This window comes from Sander vitreus, chromosome 8 (assembly GCF_031162955.1).
Source record: "Sander vitreus isolate 19-12246 chromosome 8, sanVit1, whole genome shotgun sequence".
Taxonomy (NCBI): domain Eukaryota; kingdom Metazoa; phylum Chordata; class Actinopteri; order Perciformes; family Percidae; genus Sander; species Sander vitreus.
The window spans coordinates 22,093,312-22,112,507 of NC_135862.1; the positions used below are offsets into that span (position 1 = coordinate 22,093,312).

At 39.9% G+C, this 19,196-nt stretch overlaps 1 protein-coding gene across 1 annotated transcript in view; it reads right to left on the reverse strand.

The window, feature by feature from the left end:
• Positions 1 to 15,587: 15,587 nt before the first annotated feature.
• LOC144521696 (protein FAM200B-like) overlaps positions 15,588 to 19,196 on the reverse strand; it is a 29,276-nt gene continuing 25,667 nt past the window's right edge. Inside the window, 2 exon segments of the mRNA XM_078256248.1 lie at positions 15,588 to 15,760; positions 16,086 to 16,383. Coding sequence (XP_078112374.1) covers positions 15,588 to 15,760; positions 16,086 to 16,383 — 471 coding nt within the window.

Consider the following 19,196-nt stretch of genomic DNA (forward strand, 5'->3'; position numbering starts at 1 on the left):
GTATCCATATGATGTGACAGACTTAGGTTAGGTTAGGTTAATATTTAACCAGGTCCAACGGCTAGAGGGATGTGTTAAGTAGACCCCATAAAGTTAACCTACAACTGATTTTGATACTGTACTGTATGGATGGTAGCTACAGGACCTGCTTTGAATTCATAAGATTTAACAATACAGTGTTAGGGACAGATCAGACGGCCAGAGACTTGAGACTTGACTTGGACTCGTGGCAAAAGACTTGAGACTTGACTTGAACTTGCCCCTCAAAGACTTGAGACTTGACTTGGACTTCGAAAAAATGACTTGTTAACATCTCTGATCTGTACATTACTTGCAGAAAGAACATGCTTCAGATGTATTTTCCTGCAAAACAACATAGCAATATTTTCTTTTTTTCAAACATACCTTGTGTCAAAGTTGCCAATCATTTCTCTGAGAACTGCTCCAGTAATTTGTTATGGCAGTTGGTCCTATCTGAATAAATGGGTGCTGGCAGCAGCAATCTCAGATACACAGACAGCAAGTTATGAGTAATCCAGTCATCTTAATGTAAGCAATCTTAAATATAAAATAGGACTTCAATAAAAGCAAGTACTTGGGTTATTCAGATGACTGAAATTAGAGGAAAAGTTACATTGTGACACATATAGTGAGGACCATGTAAGACCGATAACAAATGTCATGTTGATTTACTCGGTAGAGCTGTCAAAATAACATCTCAATGGTTACACAACTCAAAATTTCAATTGGTGTTGGCAATTCTTGACCTGGTTCTAATGAAGTATTATAATTACCAAACAAGAATTATTAATGATTTGATCACAGTTCAAAATTGCTCTTGCACCTTTGTCAACGTTTTACATTTCCACAAATAGCCACAGATATGCTCCATTAGTAACTTTGTGAAGTGCAGCTATAATTTAAATTGCATTCATACATACCCTGTATTTAGTGTTGTGCTGTTGTTTTACTTGCCAATGCTTTCTCTCCTTAACAGATTGCTTTATAGCTGCACTATTGAATATTTTTCTATTAATAATGGGTCAAATGACAAATGAGTTGTTCATATGATAATGGCTGGAGAATTATTACCTGCCTCAGCTGTGTCACCCAGTGAAGCGTTTTAGCATCTTTCAGCTCATTGTTTTAGTTTTACGGTGTAAGTACACTTGTTTTTGTTTACTACAGAGTTTTTAGCAAAACAGCTCTGATATGAGCACTGTATTCTCAGCAGGTACAACAGACAAAGTTAGCTAGCTACTGTAGCTGTTAGAGCATGAAGTAGCTGTTTATCTGTTACTGGTGCAGACCAAAACACAGCTAAAAGGAGGGTAATGGACTTACATATAAATAGGAAAGTGTTTACATGTTTGCCAAATCAACTTATATTGAATAAGTCCATATTGTGTTTACAGCTTGTTTTATATATAAAAATCCCCACTCACCCCACACTGGGCGGTCTTTTTCCCTCTTCCAAGCGCGGGTCCTCTACCAGAGGCCTGGGAGTCTGAAGGTTCTGTACGGTACCTCTTCTGGACAGAAATCTCATATATTGTTCCCTGAATTTGCTGGAGCCATTGTCCCAGTTTGGGGGTTATAGCCCCGATTGCTCCGATTACCTCTGGAACCACTGTTGCCTTTACTTTCCACATCTTTTCTAGCTCCTCTCTAAACCCTTGATATTTTCCAAGCTTTTCGTGTTCCTTCTTCATGATGTTGCTGTCGCTTGGGATTGCTACATCTATCACAATTGCCTTCTTCTGCTGTTTGTCGACCAGCACAATGTCCGGTTAGTTAGTTAGTTGTATAACTGTTTTTATAGCTCTGTCATTCTCAGCCACCTTTGGAGGTGCCTCCCAGTTGGACCTTGGAATTTCCAGCCCATACTCGGCACAGATGTTCCTGTACACTATGCCAGCCACTCACCTCCACTGCCTGCATCTTACACCCTGCTGTTATGTGCTGGACTGTCTCTGGACTGTTCTTGTGCTGCCATGATTAGTGCCTCTGTGTTATCTTTCAGACCAGCCTTTCCTAGCCACTGGTATGATTTTAGTTGTGGTACATGCCATATAGCGGCATGTCCATGTCCTTCCATGATGGTTCGTGTTGTCCCCCTGCTTTTTCATCATTGGGTTTCTGCTGCCTGAGATATTCACTTAGCAGGTCATCACTTGGAGCCCTCTTCCTGATTTACTCCTGGATCTTTGTTGTTTCATCGTGGATAGTGTCTCTGACACTCACTAATCCTCGGCCACCCTCCTTCCTCTTAGTGTATAGTCTCAGGGTGCTGGACTTGGGGTGGAACCGTCCATGCAGTGTGAGTTGCTTTCTTGTCTGGATATTAGTGGCCTCTATCTCTTCCTTTGGCCTGGTTATTATACCAGCGGGGTATCTGATGACCGACAGTGCTTATGTGTTGATGGCTCACACCTTATTTTTCCCATTCAGCTGACTCCTCAGGACATACCCTACTCTGTGTAGGTACTTGGTTGTGGCCTCTTCGTGATTTTCATTTGCGTATGGGATTCCAAGGTATTTTTAGCTGTCTGGAACATCTGCTCTCTTGCCTCCTGGTAGGTCCACCCCTTCATTTGAGATCATCTTACCTCTCTTTGATTCCATCCAACCACACTTATCTAGTCTGAAAGGCATTCCGATGCCATTGCTTTAGATCCTTGAGATGTGCATCAGTGAGGCAATGTCACGCTTACTCCTTGCAAACAGCTTGATGTCATTCATGTAGAGGAGGTGGCTGATGGTTACTCCAATTTGGAACCTGTATCTGTAGCGACTCTTATTGATGATCTGACTGAGGGGGTTCAGTCCTATGCAGAAGAGGAACGGGGACAGAGCATATCCTTGGTATATGCTGCATTTGATGTTAACTTGTGCAATTCGCTAGGTACCTCTTCTTCAGGGAAAAGACGGCTACAAGCTAAGATCAAGGCAGCACATGGGAATTCAGCCAGCTATCAGAGCTACAGAAAGATGTGATGACAACCTGATGAGAAATAGGCTACTGGAATAAGACGTTCATGAACTAGAGCACAGAATATGGAACAACTGGAATGCTACTACACAAGTGACCCCAGGGAAAGGGGTTACATGAAGTGGATGTGGGACCAATGGATACTTCCAACCCCAACATCTAAGCTAACCAATAAATAACAGTATTCCAGTATCAGTGTTCCAATATCCGTAGTCGCAAACTGATATCACAACTAGATAATGCACCTTTACAAATATCACACTAACCTAAATAGTCCATGCACGACCATGACCTTTGCTTTTAGGTCTTGTACATCATGTAATACATCACTTATACTGCAGATAGCTTGAGCCGGCTTTTACTTTACAGATGATGACAGACAGATTTGTTTTGAAGCACAGGCCCTCTGTTTAGAATACTGTTTAAATTAATAGACTTTTTGAACTGTGTTTAGGTAATGCTGTCATTAACAGTGCATGAGGGATTGACTGGCACCCTTTTTCATAAACCTATGCCCTCTTTGCAGTTAGTCTTGATAGTGAAATTACCACGTTAATTCATCTTCCCACATTAGATGTTTCCATTTGTATTTATCCATGATGTCATTGTTTACAATTTATGAACATGTTCCAAGGTGCCTATATGAAGCGGGGCCCTTCACGCTGAGCTAATGTGGGAAGAGGTGGTTTCCTCCATGATGAACTGCTTCAAAACTGATCCCATTATTTCCAGGCCTGTGCCTGGCAGCGGCTGTAAAAGACATAAAGTCTTGGTGCTTAATCCTGTTAGTGCTGCAAACCTGACACTGCTTATTGGTTCCGTGGTAGTGTGTGAACATTCAGGCCCTAAGTGTTTGCCCTCCAAATATACTGTATGGAATTAAATTATTACATTCATACTTTATGTCCATTACACTGATATGGCCTGTTAGCTGTGAGAGGAACAAAATATGGGCTGAGAAATAAGTTTTTAGCACTTGTGTGGTTTGATTAAGTACATCATACATTACTGTATAAAACAATCATAGCCATTTCAAAATAATTAATGAATGAAGCAAAAATTAAGGACAGATTCCTGAATGTCATAATCATTGAGGAAGCAGTGAATGTTTTAGCATATCTATTTCAGTTCTCCTTGATAGAGGGCGGGTGCTGATGTCAAACAGAGTAAAGTTACTCTGCAGGTGAAGATGGATTGGCTTGTCAGCCTGGGGGATCAGAAGTAGTTGTGGTTTGGCAGGTCTTTGTCAGGACTGGGATCAGGGGACCACGCCTAGAGGAGGGACACCAATGGTTTAAGGTGGTAGCAGAGTAGAAATAGGACAGTCATATTCACTGTGGCATAGAGACCACACACTATGACTGCTGAAATGGCTTTTTGTGTGATGTGGTAGCTTGAAAGACAAAGCTGAGGTCAGTCAGCATTTATTTTGAAAACTATATTAAGGTCCTGTAAAATAAGATTGTCACTGTTACTGTACAAACTTGCTCTGAACTTACAAAAAAAGTTTTGTATATTAATTGAAATAGAATGGGAAGCGATTGTTTGGTTAGAGGCAACAGGAGATCCTTGACCAGAAGTTTTAAAGCCACACACTCTGATACAGAAAATCACAACATCTCACTTCAAAATAAGTGTCCTACTGCAAAAGATAATGGACCAATTTGCATGGTAATGGATATATTTGGAACAGTAAGTGAGGAGTTAGACAAAGCTGAAATGGGCTGTCATGGTTTCGTAATTGTGCTGGGGATAGCATACAATTGCTTCACATGGAAAGATGAATATAGCATTCAAGAGCAGGGGACTCTCAAAGACAAAAGAGCCTTGTCTGAGAATATTGACTTTTGGATATATCAAGGTTGTGAGACCTGAACATTACCATACTGCTTGCCTCTAAAACTGTTATGTCTGCCAACACAAAAATTGTATCATGACTCCAATTTACCTGAACTACTATCTTTAAGTTTTTAGGTAGATACATTTTCAAATCTAATCTAGTCATACCATTTCTCTGTATGTTTAATGCTTTACAGTATATGTTTAAAGAAAGTATTTTGGTTTATCTGAGACTTTTATTGTTTTGAATGTGTTCGTAAATTGGGAAATAATTTCTAAAATATAAAATTTGAATAATGTGTTCATTGATAGGACTATTCATTACTTTGCCATAAATGACACAATACACTGCGTAACTGTAACATTGTTGTAATTGTATTTATGTTGCATTGTCTCACATACACATTCATGTAGTACAAACTGATATTTAAGAAGTAAAAGTCAAATCAAAGTGTGGGTTAATTAAATGGTATGACAAGTAAACACATTGCTCTGCTGTGGAAGGTTAAATTGGTATGTGTGACTCTGAGTATGTTGGTGTGTTCAAGCAGAGAGTTTCATGCTCAATCTGCTATCCACATTTGCATATTTAATCCCCATAATGACCTATACTCATCAGTAGGCACTTGGGTAAAAATATTGATGCATAAAATCACACCAGAGACAGAAGAAGAATCTAATCTTTTAATAATGTTACATTTCAAGAAGGCAATTTGTAGCTTGAATACAAAAGATTTGTGTAAAATCCCTACCCTCTGACAAACACACACAAATACACACACACACACACACACACAGACACACACTATATATATATATATATATATATATATATATGCATGCCTGTCTTTGATGTATACCTGCATATGTCTCCAGTTTTCCTGAAATGGTCAGCAACACAACAATGGTGGAAAGCAATCCAAGACAAAAAACAAAACTCAGCATATGGCAGGTAAGATTCATTATTTATTATTAAATGCTTTTTTTTCTCCCCATGACATAACTTCAGTAGTTAATGCATTGCTGTTTAGTTGCACTTTATTTTTTAAACGACTATCAACATTGAAGACAGAGTGACACATACATTTATTTTCTATTTGCCATGTCTTGGGGTCCTATATCAATGCTTTGTACACTTGTGTCACACGTTCTGTATGAAAGCAAAAGTTGCATTTTATACCTTTGATAGACAACCTGTGAATTTCAAAAGTGTGGGGGGTACACACTGACAGTACTGTACAGGGCTGATTGTGATTATAGTTTTGAGTGTGTTGCTGTCTGTTTTCACTGATGTGCTGGACACGTTATCATTACTATGTCATCGGAATGAATTGGTTGACTGAAAGTGACAACTGTGATGTGCAGCTCTAAAAACAAATATTGCATAGTGCCAAACAGTTACTTCTGAAAAATAACCCAACTGCAGTTTCTCTTGTTAGTTGGACTCTATAGTATTTTTCTGAGGTCCAAATTCAGACCTGCACAAAAGTGTGTCTATACCCGTATATTCATTACATCATTGTTTATGTACTTTTTTGTGAAAATGTGACATTCAAAATGAAAAACATCAATGAAAAATGTTAATAATAATGTAAGCGTCAAAAGCACCAAATTGGTTACTATTAATTCAGAAGCTAATGCTTAAGATACCTGTTCAGGAGGAAACAAGCCAACTCAACGTCCTTTTGGGCTCTAAGCTGTCTCCATCTTTCAAATACATGTCCAATATTTACCCGGGGTTTGTTACGTCTCTGGTCAACTGCAAACTCACGGTCCTCTCTTCCCGATTTACAGCTCCCCTCTCTTGGCTTAAAATAACTCAACGTTGTAGGCTATGGCCACTGAACAGGCTACACGTTGTAAACAGCCGTGGCCCACTTGCCTGATCCTCCAGTAACGTTAGCAGTTAGCAGGGTTAGCATGGTGGTGTTAGCCAGGACCAGTCGGGATCACTTTACTGGCTGTGCCTCCATTGTTTTTGCAAGTAACCAACTCAGGTACTCTAGCTTTATAATTCAATGTGAGTACACAAATGTTGAAATGACATTAAATGCCCGTCCCTTGTAGCTGTGATAAATTAGCCTGAAGCTAATGCTTGAGTTACCTGTTCAGGAGGAAATTAGCCAATTCAGTGTCCTTTTGAGCTCTAAGCTGGCTCCATCTTTCAATTACATCTCCAATATTTACCCGGGGTTTGTTATGTCTCTGGTCACGCAACTGTTAGAAACATGCCGTTTTTTTAGGTCCATTGATCCTTTTTGTTTGTTTGCTGCTTTCATGGCTGTACTAACGTTACAGCTGTAGCGCCCTGGGTTTATATTTTACAGGTATACTGTATCTGGCAACACGGCCAGGCTGTCAAACTGGGCAGTTGATAACAACACACAGGCCAAAACACAAACAGAAATTCCGTCACAGAACAGAAATATCTAAACAGAGAAAATACTGGCATTAGCATTGTTGTGAGAAAAGCGAGTATTTCAACTTAGCATGTTTCCTTAATATCTGATGATGCATTGGGGTCATTTTTGGATTTATTACAAAAAATACATTACATATTGGACCTTTAAGCTGAATGTCCACGTTTCATGTTTACACTTTCAGTAAATTATTAATAAATTGCTAATTTGCAATGGCAATTTTGCTCATGAAGCACCTTTCATTACATGTGAACTCAAAGTGCTTTACATTAAAAGACAAAATATGAAAAATAAGCAAAGAATATAGGTATAAATATTAAAACAAAGCATAAACAACAAAGTATTTATTAACCAAAAGCCTGAGAGAATAGAAAAGTTTTGAGTTTACTTTTGAATGTGTCAAATGTAATTAAACAGGATCTAACTCATAGACTGAATGCACTCCTAATTAGGTTTAATGATGTTGCAAAGTGAAACCTGTTTTATCATAATAGATTCCTAAAATTGATGTCAAATTACACAATTTCTTTTTACCTGAAAACACTTGCCACTCATGCGCCTTGACTCACATTTCAACCGAGAAAGTGGAATTGCTCGGCTCTTTAATTAATGCACTCAGGGAATATAGTGCATGTGATCTGAGGATGTTCTTGGAAACTAATCACACAAACACAGAGCTTCGCGTTTGAGGCCCAATGCAGTGTCTCATCACTCTCTCTATCTCTTTCTCTCTCTCTCTCCAACCTAATTACTCTTTATTTTACAAACAGAGCATCGTAAATAGCACTTACCCATTATCCCTTTTAATAACTATAGTTCGCCTGCTCTTCAGCCCCCGAAAAGAGGACGGCTGTAGCAATTACAGGAAAATCAATCGACTTAATCAATGTGGTGGAGAGTATTCTTATGAGATTGTTAAAGTTTGGACAGAACAGGAAGTGAATGTGAAAGGTACAGGAGCTGTTCCAGCCTCATCTAACACAATTGCATCACCATAACAGGTTTTACAGAGGTTATTTTTTTATTGAGTAGGTATTGGTAATCATTAAACAAAAAGCTCAGCTTCTAGTAGCCTACTGAGTGTAGGCGAGATGAAAAGCTTTCAGGACAGGGGTCGACAAGAGAAGATTGAAATATTATCACCAAATAGTAGATTGAATAAATAAATAAAGACTGAAATCAAATGTATTTCATTGTTTGGCATGAAACGTGAAATTGGCAGAACGACCTTAGGAAGACCCGATTTAAACAACACATGAGAGATGCCTGAAAATTGGCCTTTGGAAGTATCTCAGACACGGTTTGAACTAACCGGGTTACTCTGGTAAAAATAAACATCCTCTCAGGGTAGGACATGGCATTCTGGACACAGGCTAATCACAATTATAGCAGTTAGTATTGTACACCTGTAGTCTTTTTATTACTCTCCACTCAAGAGTTACTGTACATGTGGTTTCTTTGCCTGGTCAAATTGATCTATGATATTTTGGCATAAATGAAAGGAAGCCTCCTAACCATTCTGGGACCATTTAATGATAATTTATACTTTATTTATCCCGCAAGGGAAATTACAATGTTTTCACTCTGTTGTTAGAACACACATTACACACAGGCCTGAAACACACACACAAATGGAGAGAGGGGGGCTGTAGCTGTCAGTGCCCCAAGCAGTTGGGGGGTTCGGTGCCTTGCTCAAGAGCACCTTGGCAGTGCCCAGGAGGTGAACTAGCACCTCTCCAGCTACCAGTCCACCACCGTACTTTGGTCCGTATGGGGACTTGAACTGGTGACCCTCTGGTTCCCAACCCAACTCCCTACTACTGCCACCCCACTATGCTTTTGCTCGATCTGTTTTTAAATTCTTTGCATAAAAATGTTTGCCTTAGTTCTGAGTCCTACTTATCAGAGTTTAAAGGGATATTTCACCACTGAAAAGATGAATATGTATTAAATTGGGTCATTTATGTAGTAGAAACGTGAATTTTTTTTAGAAGTTGGTGCCTTCTAGCCGAGAAAAGCCAGAAAATGTATTTTTGGCTCATGTGGTCGAAAGACAACAACTCCCAGAATGCACTTGCTTCCCTTCCCTATGAGTCCACTCCCAAGCCACGCCTACCGGTTACAGACAGACAGTAAGGCAGTCAAGTCAAGTCAAGTGTGTTTTATTGTCATTTCAACCATATACACGAAACGTTTCACCGTGGCTCAAGTGGTGTTACACATTTAAAATATATAAAAAAACGGCATTATATAAAAATGACATACGAAACAGGCTACATTTAGCGCACACACATTATAGGCTCTGTAAAGTTCAGCTAACGCATTGGTAGCATTAGCACTTGGTGGGATGTAAACAGAGTATAAACACAGCCGTGAATTTGTGTGGAATGTAGAATGGTTGGCATTTAACAGTCACAAACTCTACCAGCGGTTAGCAGTAGTTGGATAAAAGCACCCCATTTCTGCACTAGTCCGTGTCCGTGTTAACACATCCCACCTCCACGAGTCTTACCCGACAGAGCAGCATCTGCTCGGAAGGCTAACAGGCCTGTTAGCTAGATAGCGGAGTCCAGTACACTGTTGTTCAGCATGTTTCCACAAAAACAAAAACACAGCAGTCTCTAAAATCGCGTTGGGAGTTTTGTTGAAGTTGTTGTCCAGTTTGTTGTCTAATGAGCGGACACTTGCAAGCAGGATGGATGGGACAGGTGGCCGGCTAGCGTTAGCTTTCCACCTAGCTCAAACTCCTGCCCTTGTTCCGTGTTTCCGCTTTCTCGCACACCGCTTCCGATGTCCACTTACCCGGCTAGCGGCATTGAGCGACACCACAGGCTGAGGTACTGGTCTCCGTAGCAGGCGAAGCTTGCGTAGTGTGTTAAGTATTCCGTCTGTAATAAAGTTTCCTGCATATTCTCCGATCTGTACCAATGTATCCCGGTGGTACACATGTGCGGTAGTTTGAATGCATATAATTGCAAGTTTGCTGCTGAAAAGAGAGAGCCTGTTAGCTTAGCTTAAAGATGGCTGACACTCGACTAGCATCGGGTAGTGACACCCCTATGGGCGGCTTGAAAACATGCGGAACTAGCTGGCTGTAGTCCATTGCCACTGGGCAAAATTGCCTCCAATGACACTAAATAACGATTTTTGCATCATCAGAGGCTTTTTTCCAGACCCACAATACAGGGAAATCTAGTCTCAGGGGGACATGAAGGAGGGAAGCATGGTCATTTGAAAATACTACTGGATTTCTACAGATACAAAGCTTAATTCTAATCGGTGAAGTATCCCTTTATGTTAAGGCCAAGAGGCACGTATTCCAATAACGTTTTGTTACAGGAACTTTTATTTATTATGTCTGGACGATTTTAACCGACATTGTTCCCAGGCTCGTATTCTGTGTCCTCTAAAACATGGGAGGAAAAAAATGTTGTTGAGCTCAGCCTACTCTGTCAAATGAGCAGTGTGAGCCAGGTGACTGAAGCTGAACGGCCACTGCTACTGTCGCTATAGGTGCTCGCACTTGTTTGCAGCCGTTGCGCTCCACTAAAAAGCTGCAGAGGCAAGCTGTTTTCAATCCTGATGAGCAGCAGGGAGGCCTATATCAGTGACACACAGATCAAGTGGCGTAGGGGACACACCAGGGACCGATTGAAATGGCCCGAGCTATACCAACATTTCTGCAAAGTTAATGAGCTGATACATGAAAGCACAAAGCATAAAAGGACATGCAGAATATTGGCAGTGAGATTCGCTCAGGCAGTCATGATGGATTTTAATTGTAGGTACCATTCTGTCATACAGGTATTAAGATTGATATCTTGAGTCTTGGCCTGTATTATATCCAAATGTCCCTCCCTTAATTATATATGTTTTTCTATTTCATTCAGAGGGTTTTCCCCCATTCTGTACAAAAAGGATAAAAATAAAAATAAAAAACCTAGTAAAAAGCGCAGAGGTACAATTAAAAAAAAAGAAGGTATTCTGGACATGTACCTGGGAGTTGACCCCCCGGCAGTCCCAGAGTACGCTGGAGGGATTACATATTCCATCTGGTCTAGAAATGCCTCAGGATCTCCCAGGAAGAGCTGGAGGAGGTGTCTGGGGAGAACACGTCTGGGATAGTTTGCTTAGCCTGTGAACTGGACCCAGATGGAAGGCAGAATTTTATTATATGTTTATTAATGAGTTTGAGTATGAAAATGTGTATTCGACATGGATTGTCCACATTATGTAACACTGCCCAGACATTTGATGGTTCCCCCAAATACCAGCAGCGCTGGTGGACTTCTAGAGTGGCCTTCCAGTGGAGAAAACGCCCTATAAGGTGGCCTTCCAATAAAGAAAATGAGATGCAGTGTCCTCTAGGGTGGCCTTAAAATGGAAAAAACATGATGCATATAAGCTGCCCTACATGAAAAAAGAAAACTTTCTGCGGGCTGGAGCCTGGTGGCTGGTCTTTTTGTTTTTTTTGGCGCTTGCCCCTCAGACAGCCTTAGTCTGTCACTGACCAGCAGCATGCAGAGTAAACAGAGTGGTCAGTGTATCTTTTGGTCGTTCAAAAAAACGAGTTGTTTGATTTTCCTTTTAAAATACAAAATTTGAAATTGAAATACAAGGTGTTTTTTTGTTTTCATTGTCAAAACGGGATGAGAAATATTTACAATATGCTTTGATTTTCTTTTTTCTATTTCATATAACAAAAAATAAAATTATGAGAAAACAGAAATGAAAAAATACCAGTTTTTTCATATTCTGAGACCGGATGTTCATTTCCAAGAAAACAGCGCTAGTGTACCAGTGTTACTTTTAGCACAGGCTTAAATGGCTTTGGAATCCTACTCTGATGTGATTTTAGACATGGCAAAACAAGGCCTGTCATCTGCAGAAATCTCTGTGCACATATCACAGGAAAGTGGGGGCGCAAGAGGATTTTCTGCAAGAAATGTGAGGAACCTTTTTGTGGATGCAAAGTTACAGCGTTCTATAATACTGGACTACAGATTTCAAAAGATTTCACAAGATTTCAAAGATATTGGTTCACATTAGTCACTTTGACACCAACACATGGGAAAATAGGGTCCAAGTTGAAAAATACTGAAACACCATTATTTATGCAAATTAGCATTTTTTTAATTAGACAATGCCTCATTTGCATAATTAAACATAAAAGTTCAGAAAACTTGTAATACAAAAAAATATTGTCTTAATGTAGGTAATCAACTGGGAACGTTTCATGGTGATAATTGTTAGTTAAAATATTTTCCCTATTCATCTTTAGTGTCTTCTCTTACATGGGCTGCAATAGGAAATTGTCATCATGGATTTCAGTATTTTTCAATGCTTTCCACCACTTGGATCGCTTAGGACATTTTATGTTATAGAGGACACTTTTATGAGACTATATCAGTTGAAAGAGTTTCTGCTGCAAATTGTGTGGGGGTCATGTTGTATAATGCCTGTACCAAGAGACGGAGAGTCGAAGGAAGGCAGGGAGAGGGAAATAAATAAATACATGTGACATTAAGAAATAAAAGTCCCATCAAGCATCATCATAGTAGGGTTCCAAAGCATAGACTGTAAATATTAATATAAAGAGTCTATGCTCCAAAGTCATTTTAGCCTGTACTGAAAGCAACACTGGTGCTGTTGCCTTGGAAATCACAACATCCGTCCCCATGAGAAAACAGGCCTTTTTTCGTTTCTGTTTTCTAGTGATTTTATTTTTTGTTATATGAAATAGAAAATGAAAATCAAAGCATATTTTAACTATCTCTCATCCCCTTTTGACCATGAAAAGGAAAAACGCCTTGTATTTCAATTTCAAATTTTGTATTTTAAAATGAAAATCAAACAACCACTCGTTTTTTGTTTTTTAATACCTTTTTATGAAAGGAAAATCGAATGACCAAAAGATACACTGACCCAGAGTAATTCTATTAAATAACCTTAATAATACATAATCAGAAATAATCAGAAAACCAAAAGAGAAGAAATGTGTTTTCTAGTTTTTGGTTTCAAGAAGGCGCCTCCTAGTTTTGCATCAATTTGAATACAGTTTTGGTATCCATCTACCTACATGGACACTATTACAGCTAATAAAATCTTGCATACAGCAGTACCGTTGGCATAGGCAGAGCAGATGGTCATAGGGAGCCAGACAGCAGCTACACAACACAAGACTTTGAGCAACAACCAACATTAGCTTTCCTGCTAAAGTCTCCTTCTTATCTAACTTACAAACATGAACACACATGAACAAACGTCTTGATTGCATCTTACCTTGTTAAATGAAACACCAAACAAGCATTCACTGGAGAAAAGTCTACTGCTAACGTCAGTTTGCAGGCTATCTAGCCTACCTGCAGCGCATTCAACAGCATGTTAATAGGAGCGCCTTGGTAGCCAAGTGGTTACAGTGCATGCCACATAACCGAAACATCCAGAGGTTGTCCTTGGGACCTCTGTTGCATGTCATACCCCTCTCTCTTTCTCACATTTCTACACTGTCCTCTGTCAAATAAAGGTGGAAAAAAAAATAAACAACATGTTAACATACCTGCAAGTGTCGCTGGTCTGTCTGGTTAGATGCTGATGTTGTCCTTAAGCTTCAACACCGCTGCTAACCACACATAACTTGTCAGCTGTAGCGCAAGTTTGTTTAAAAAAAAAACACATTGACATTATTTTTGACTGCAAAGGGGGGAAGACTAATCACTAAATGTGATTTCAGTTGGATTTAAATGCACTTTTAAATGACATTTTTCAGTCACAGATATTTCCTAATAATCCTTAAGATTTAAATCATAGTTGATTTGGCAACACTTGTGGTTACTGATCATAGTTGAATTGGCAACACTTGTGGTTACTGGCGGTATCAGCAAGTACACTTTAATACTATAGGTCCTAGAACTCTGGAGACAGCAAACACTCCTTGACAAGCTACTTTGTCTGAGATACAACATAACAGCATCTGGTTAATCTGTTTATAGTGCAAATACACATTGTTTTAATAAAGAAGTTGGTCAATAATTGGACATTTTTCATAAATGCCATGAGCAGCCGTGATCGGATTTCATGCTGTGCACAGCACGAGCAGCTTTCCACACAACAGCAGGGCACAATGGAGTTGGTTACCTTGCTAAGGCATTGGAAGTGTGCAACCTGTCGCCCACAGTTCTTCATCTAACAGCTCAGTGTGACTGCTTCCTGTTCCCTTATTCCTAACTGATTAGCTGCCAAACTAATACCAAAATGACTGTTACATTTGTTTTGTAAATGCATTTCTGATGAATGATTGTAGTCAGCATGAATCATTTGCGCAATTTCCTGTGACTTCTTGACAATAAAAGCCTTCTCCATGTTTGCTCAGTCAAATGCTTTTAATGTGAAACAGCAGCAGTGGGAAATGTTTGCTTTGCATTAACTTGATACCACTCAGATACGGCTGTGGGAGTGTGAACAGTGAGGTTGATATCAATGAGATAAAATGATTAACACCTGTTTACATACATAATTTAATACATAATGTCCTGTGAATCCCTTGTGCATGTGAAGGCGATTTTAATCCAGTACAGGAATGGCAGACTCTGCCACAAACAACTAAAACTACATTATATAGTAGAGGGATAATAATAATAATAATAATAATAATAATAATAATAATAATAATAATAATAATAATAATAATAAATTGAATTTATATAGTGCTTTTCAAAGACTCAAAGTCGCTTTACAGGGGAGGTAGATTACAAAAACAGAACAAAACAAAACAAAACAAGATTGAGGCACAGATGAAAAGGGAGGGAGGCGGGGGAAGATGGAGAGGAACACTGGAGTTCCAGAGTGTGGGCGCTGCTCTGGAGAAGGCTCTGTCCCCAAAACTGCAGAGGTTGGACTTTTGGATACAGAGGAGACCAGCTGAGGTGGATCTGAGGGACCGTGAGGGTTGGTACGGGGAGAGGAGGTCAGTGAGGTATGAGGGGGCCAGATGGTGGAGGGCTTTGTAGGTGAGGACCAGGATTTTGTAGGTGATCCGGTGGGAGATAGGAAGCCAGTGGAGTTGTTTTAGGACTGGAGTGATGTGGTGCCAGAATTTGGAGCGGGTGATGAGTCGGGCAGCTGAGTTCTGGACTAGTTGGAGTCGGTTGATGTTGGTAGAGCTGATGCCAAAGAGAAGTGAGTTGTAGTAGTCCAGTCGGGAGGAGAGGAAGGCGTGAATGAGTCTTTCAGCAGCGGGGGGTGTGAGAGAGGGTCTGATTTTGGCGATGTTGCGCAGGTGAAAGAAGGCGGTTTTAATGACATGAAGGATGTGGAGCTCAAGGGAGAGGGTAGAATCAAAGATAACGCCATGGTTTGGGGGCCTGGGGAGATGGGGAGACAATGGTGCCGTCGATGGTGAGAGTGGGCTTATTGGTTTTGCTGAGTGTGGATTTGGAGCCTATGAGGAGGAATTCTCTTTTGTCGCTGTTGAGTTTGAGGAAGTTGTGTTGCATCCAGGTTTTAATAGCTGACAGACAGAAGTTGATGTGGGAGAGGGGAGGATTGTGGGGGGATTTGGTGCTGAGGTAGATCTGGGTGTCACTGGCATAGCAGTGGAAGTCCAGGTTGAAGTGGCGGAGTATCTGACCAAGAGGGAGGATGTAGATGATGAAGAGGAGGGGGCCGATTACGGAGCCTTGGGGAACGCCTTGAGTGACTGTGGCTGTGGCAGAGGTGTGGTTATGGAGAGAGATGAAGTGGGATCTGTTGGATAGGTAGGAGTGGAGCCAGCTGAGTGCAGTACCTTCGATACCGAGGTCTTTGAGTCTAGTGAGCAGGATGTTATGGCTCACGGTATCGAAGGTTGCACTCAGGTCGAGGAGGATTCAGGTTGTTGAGGGAACCGGTGTCAGCAGAGGTGAGGAGGTTGTTGAGGACTTTGAGGAGAGCAGTTTCTGTGCTGTGGAGGGGGCGAAAACCAGATTGGAGGGGTTCGGATTGGTTATTGGCATGACGATGGGTTTGTAGTTGTGCGGCGACTATACGTGCCAGGGTTTTAGACAGAAAGGGGAGGTTGGATATTGGGCGGTAGTTGTTGAGGGAGGAGGGATCCAGACCAGGTTTAAATACATTGAATTGCTGGAGATGTGCCTGTCATAAAAAATATCAAAATGAGGGTTTGGTTTGTTTCTGTGTTGAAATGGCACTTTAATCACATGTAGGTGAAAAGCAATGCTTCCTGCAAAATTAGATGAACATAGCTTCATGATGGCAAAAGTACTACAGTACAGAAGAATTAAGTCAAAATTCAAACTACAGTATGTGGCATTATTGTAATACTTTTTAAAGTAGCCTTTGTAGGGACCAAAGGCACAATGCATTTTCATAGCCTTCCTTGTGTTTTTTACTCAGTGTTAAGAACAGGCTAAATATCAGTTATACCAAAAAGTTTGTGTTACTGCCCCTAATTGAATATCTGCCAGTAGATAAACAGAAGCAAACATCCAACGTCACTAAATATAACCAATTCAGCAAACAGTAGTTGCCACCACAGAGCAGATGTGTGACATACACTTGATCTGTTGCACCCTACAACAAGTCTGTGTGTTTATATTGCAAAGAAGAAAGTTGCGTATTGCTTATATCACATCACATTATTAAAGCAACATAGTGACCTGATGACTTTTGATGCGTCCCTTTTCATTCAGATAAACATCTGTATTGAATGCAAGATTTACATTCAATACAGATGTTTATCTGAATGAAAGATGAGAGCAGCTAAAGTACAGTGAGGCTGAAAACAAAGACAATGACAGCAAACAAAGATGAATGGCACAGGAAATATCTACTGAGTGTGATTATACAAGATAGAAAGCTTATCTATAATACAGCATTCTTTGTTGTTCATTGACGTTACTGCGAGACAGGTTGACATGAGCCGATTGTACTGTAGAGAATGTGCAGATCTTACATAATTTATAACTTGTGTAATGCATAAATCATCTGTTTAAACTGTAACATTGCATTGTAGGTTGTGTTTTGATTTAAGGCCGTGGAGTCTGATAAATTATAAAACTTGAGCTTTATTTTGTGTGATGAACTATAGCCTCGCTCCCAGATCTTTCTCCCCAAATGAACTTGGCATACTGTATGAATCCCTCTCTTTCACTTAAGTGCTAATGGAAAGGATGAGTAAATCAATAATGCAACCAAGTATTTAAGATAATCCAATTCAAGGCACTACTTTGAGCCAGCGTCTTATTTGAGAGGCAGCAAAGCCTGCAACAAAAGCAAGAGGATATTTTCTTTTCACATTACCACTTGGCAGAGTCTTACTGAATGGAATGCAACAAAGCTGGGAATCTTAAAGGTGACTAAAAAGCAAGGACGTCAAACCTTTATAAAATCTACTTTCCGTACAAATATGTAAAGCATGACTCTATAGGTCATAGTGTTACCTGGAAACCCACACCCACTGATTTCACCATTAATGAATGTTTATTTAGTATGACATGAACGTTTCCTTGTTTCACCTTATTCTTTTCAACTATTGATGTCTCGGTAAGTGTAGTAATAAGGCATGATGAAAAATAATTACATTTCATTAGTACATATATTGTACATAGTTCTTTTTACTGAAAATAGAAAAGAGTGAAAGTATGTTAATGCAGAAATGTAACATGAGTCATGCCAACAACTTATCTAAGAGAACTTTGTTTAAGAAAGAATTACATACAGTAGCTGCCGTCCCTTTTCCAATAATTTGCTATGTATATCAAGAGTACAGGCAAGGTCATAATTATGCATTTTATTTGCTCTCCAGTGACATGAACATAGGGTTGAGCACTGAGTTGTGTTATCACAAATCCTTACTTCATTATCATAATGCATTTATAATTCGGGCAAGTGTTTTATTAATGCACATATTTGTTTCTAAGGGGACAAAAATAGCTCTTGCATTAAATCGGCTTTCTCTGCATTCATGAATATTAGAACGAGGCCTCGGGGTCAATGCCTCGTGCCATCCGCTGCATGGTTTCAAGGGACTGGGGCATGTGACAGAGGACAGAGAAGACCAAAAACATCAACAACTACAAAAAAATTGTGAAAGGTCAGGGTTGCCTATGTGGATGTTTACACGACACCACACCCTGTGGCAAGTGGTCAGATCCGAGTCTGTCTAACAAATCTCCCAGGCCAAAGCATTAGATGTCCCCATTTTCAATCCTCCCCAGGATGAATGCACCAGTGAATGCTCAACTGATTTCTCTGTTATTATCACAAAACTGCCTCATGTCAATTGCTGGACTGTTTAATGTATATTGAAAAGAGGGACAAATTGTACTTTTGGAATTGGGTTTAAATGTGTGCAGAGAACGGCTCTCTGCTGTCACACTCTGTCTCCCAAGAGTATAGAAGTACAACATTAGCTAAAGACTTTTCATTGAAAGGCTGGTCATGAACAGCATTAGAGAATCAGAAGAATCCATTAAAACACAGAGCACTACTTAAGACTAAATGAAATCTCGACATATCCATGGCTCTTTTAACCATTGTTTTTTTAAGCTGTTTGGTTAAGATTACCTTAAAACTTAAGCCATATGAGCACCTCCATCACCCAAAGCATAAATGAACATTCCTTACACCACTCTTATTTTTCTTTTACCCAAAACATGCATGTGTCCACATTGGGTTTGCATTTAATAAAACAACACATTTTGATCAAACAAATTACAATGCTGGCACTGGCCAATTTTCCTGAACCCAAATCCCTTTGATTAGGCAAGCAATTGTGCACAATGGCGTGCTAAGGGAATCTGCAAGCAGTGACATTCACTAAAGCAAACAGCAATGTTGCACCATGAGATCAAGCAACGTTGTCCGCACAATTGAGCAAGAACCTGTAATTACGGGGCCCACTATGGAAGGGATCCATTAGCTGAAATTTTGCATCAAATTTTGAA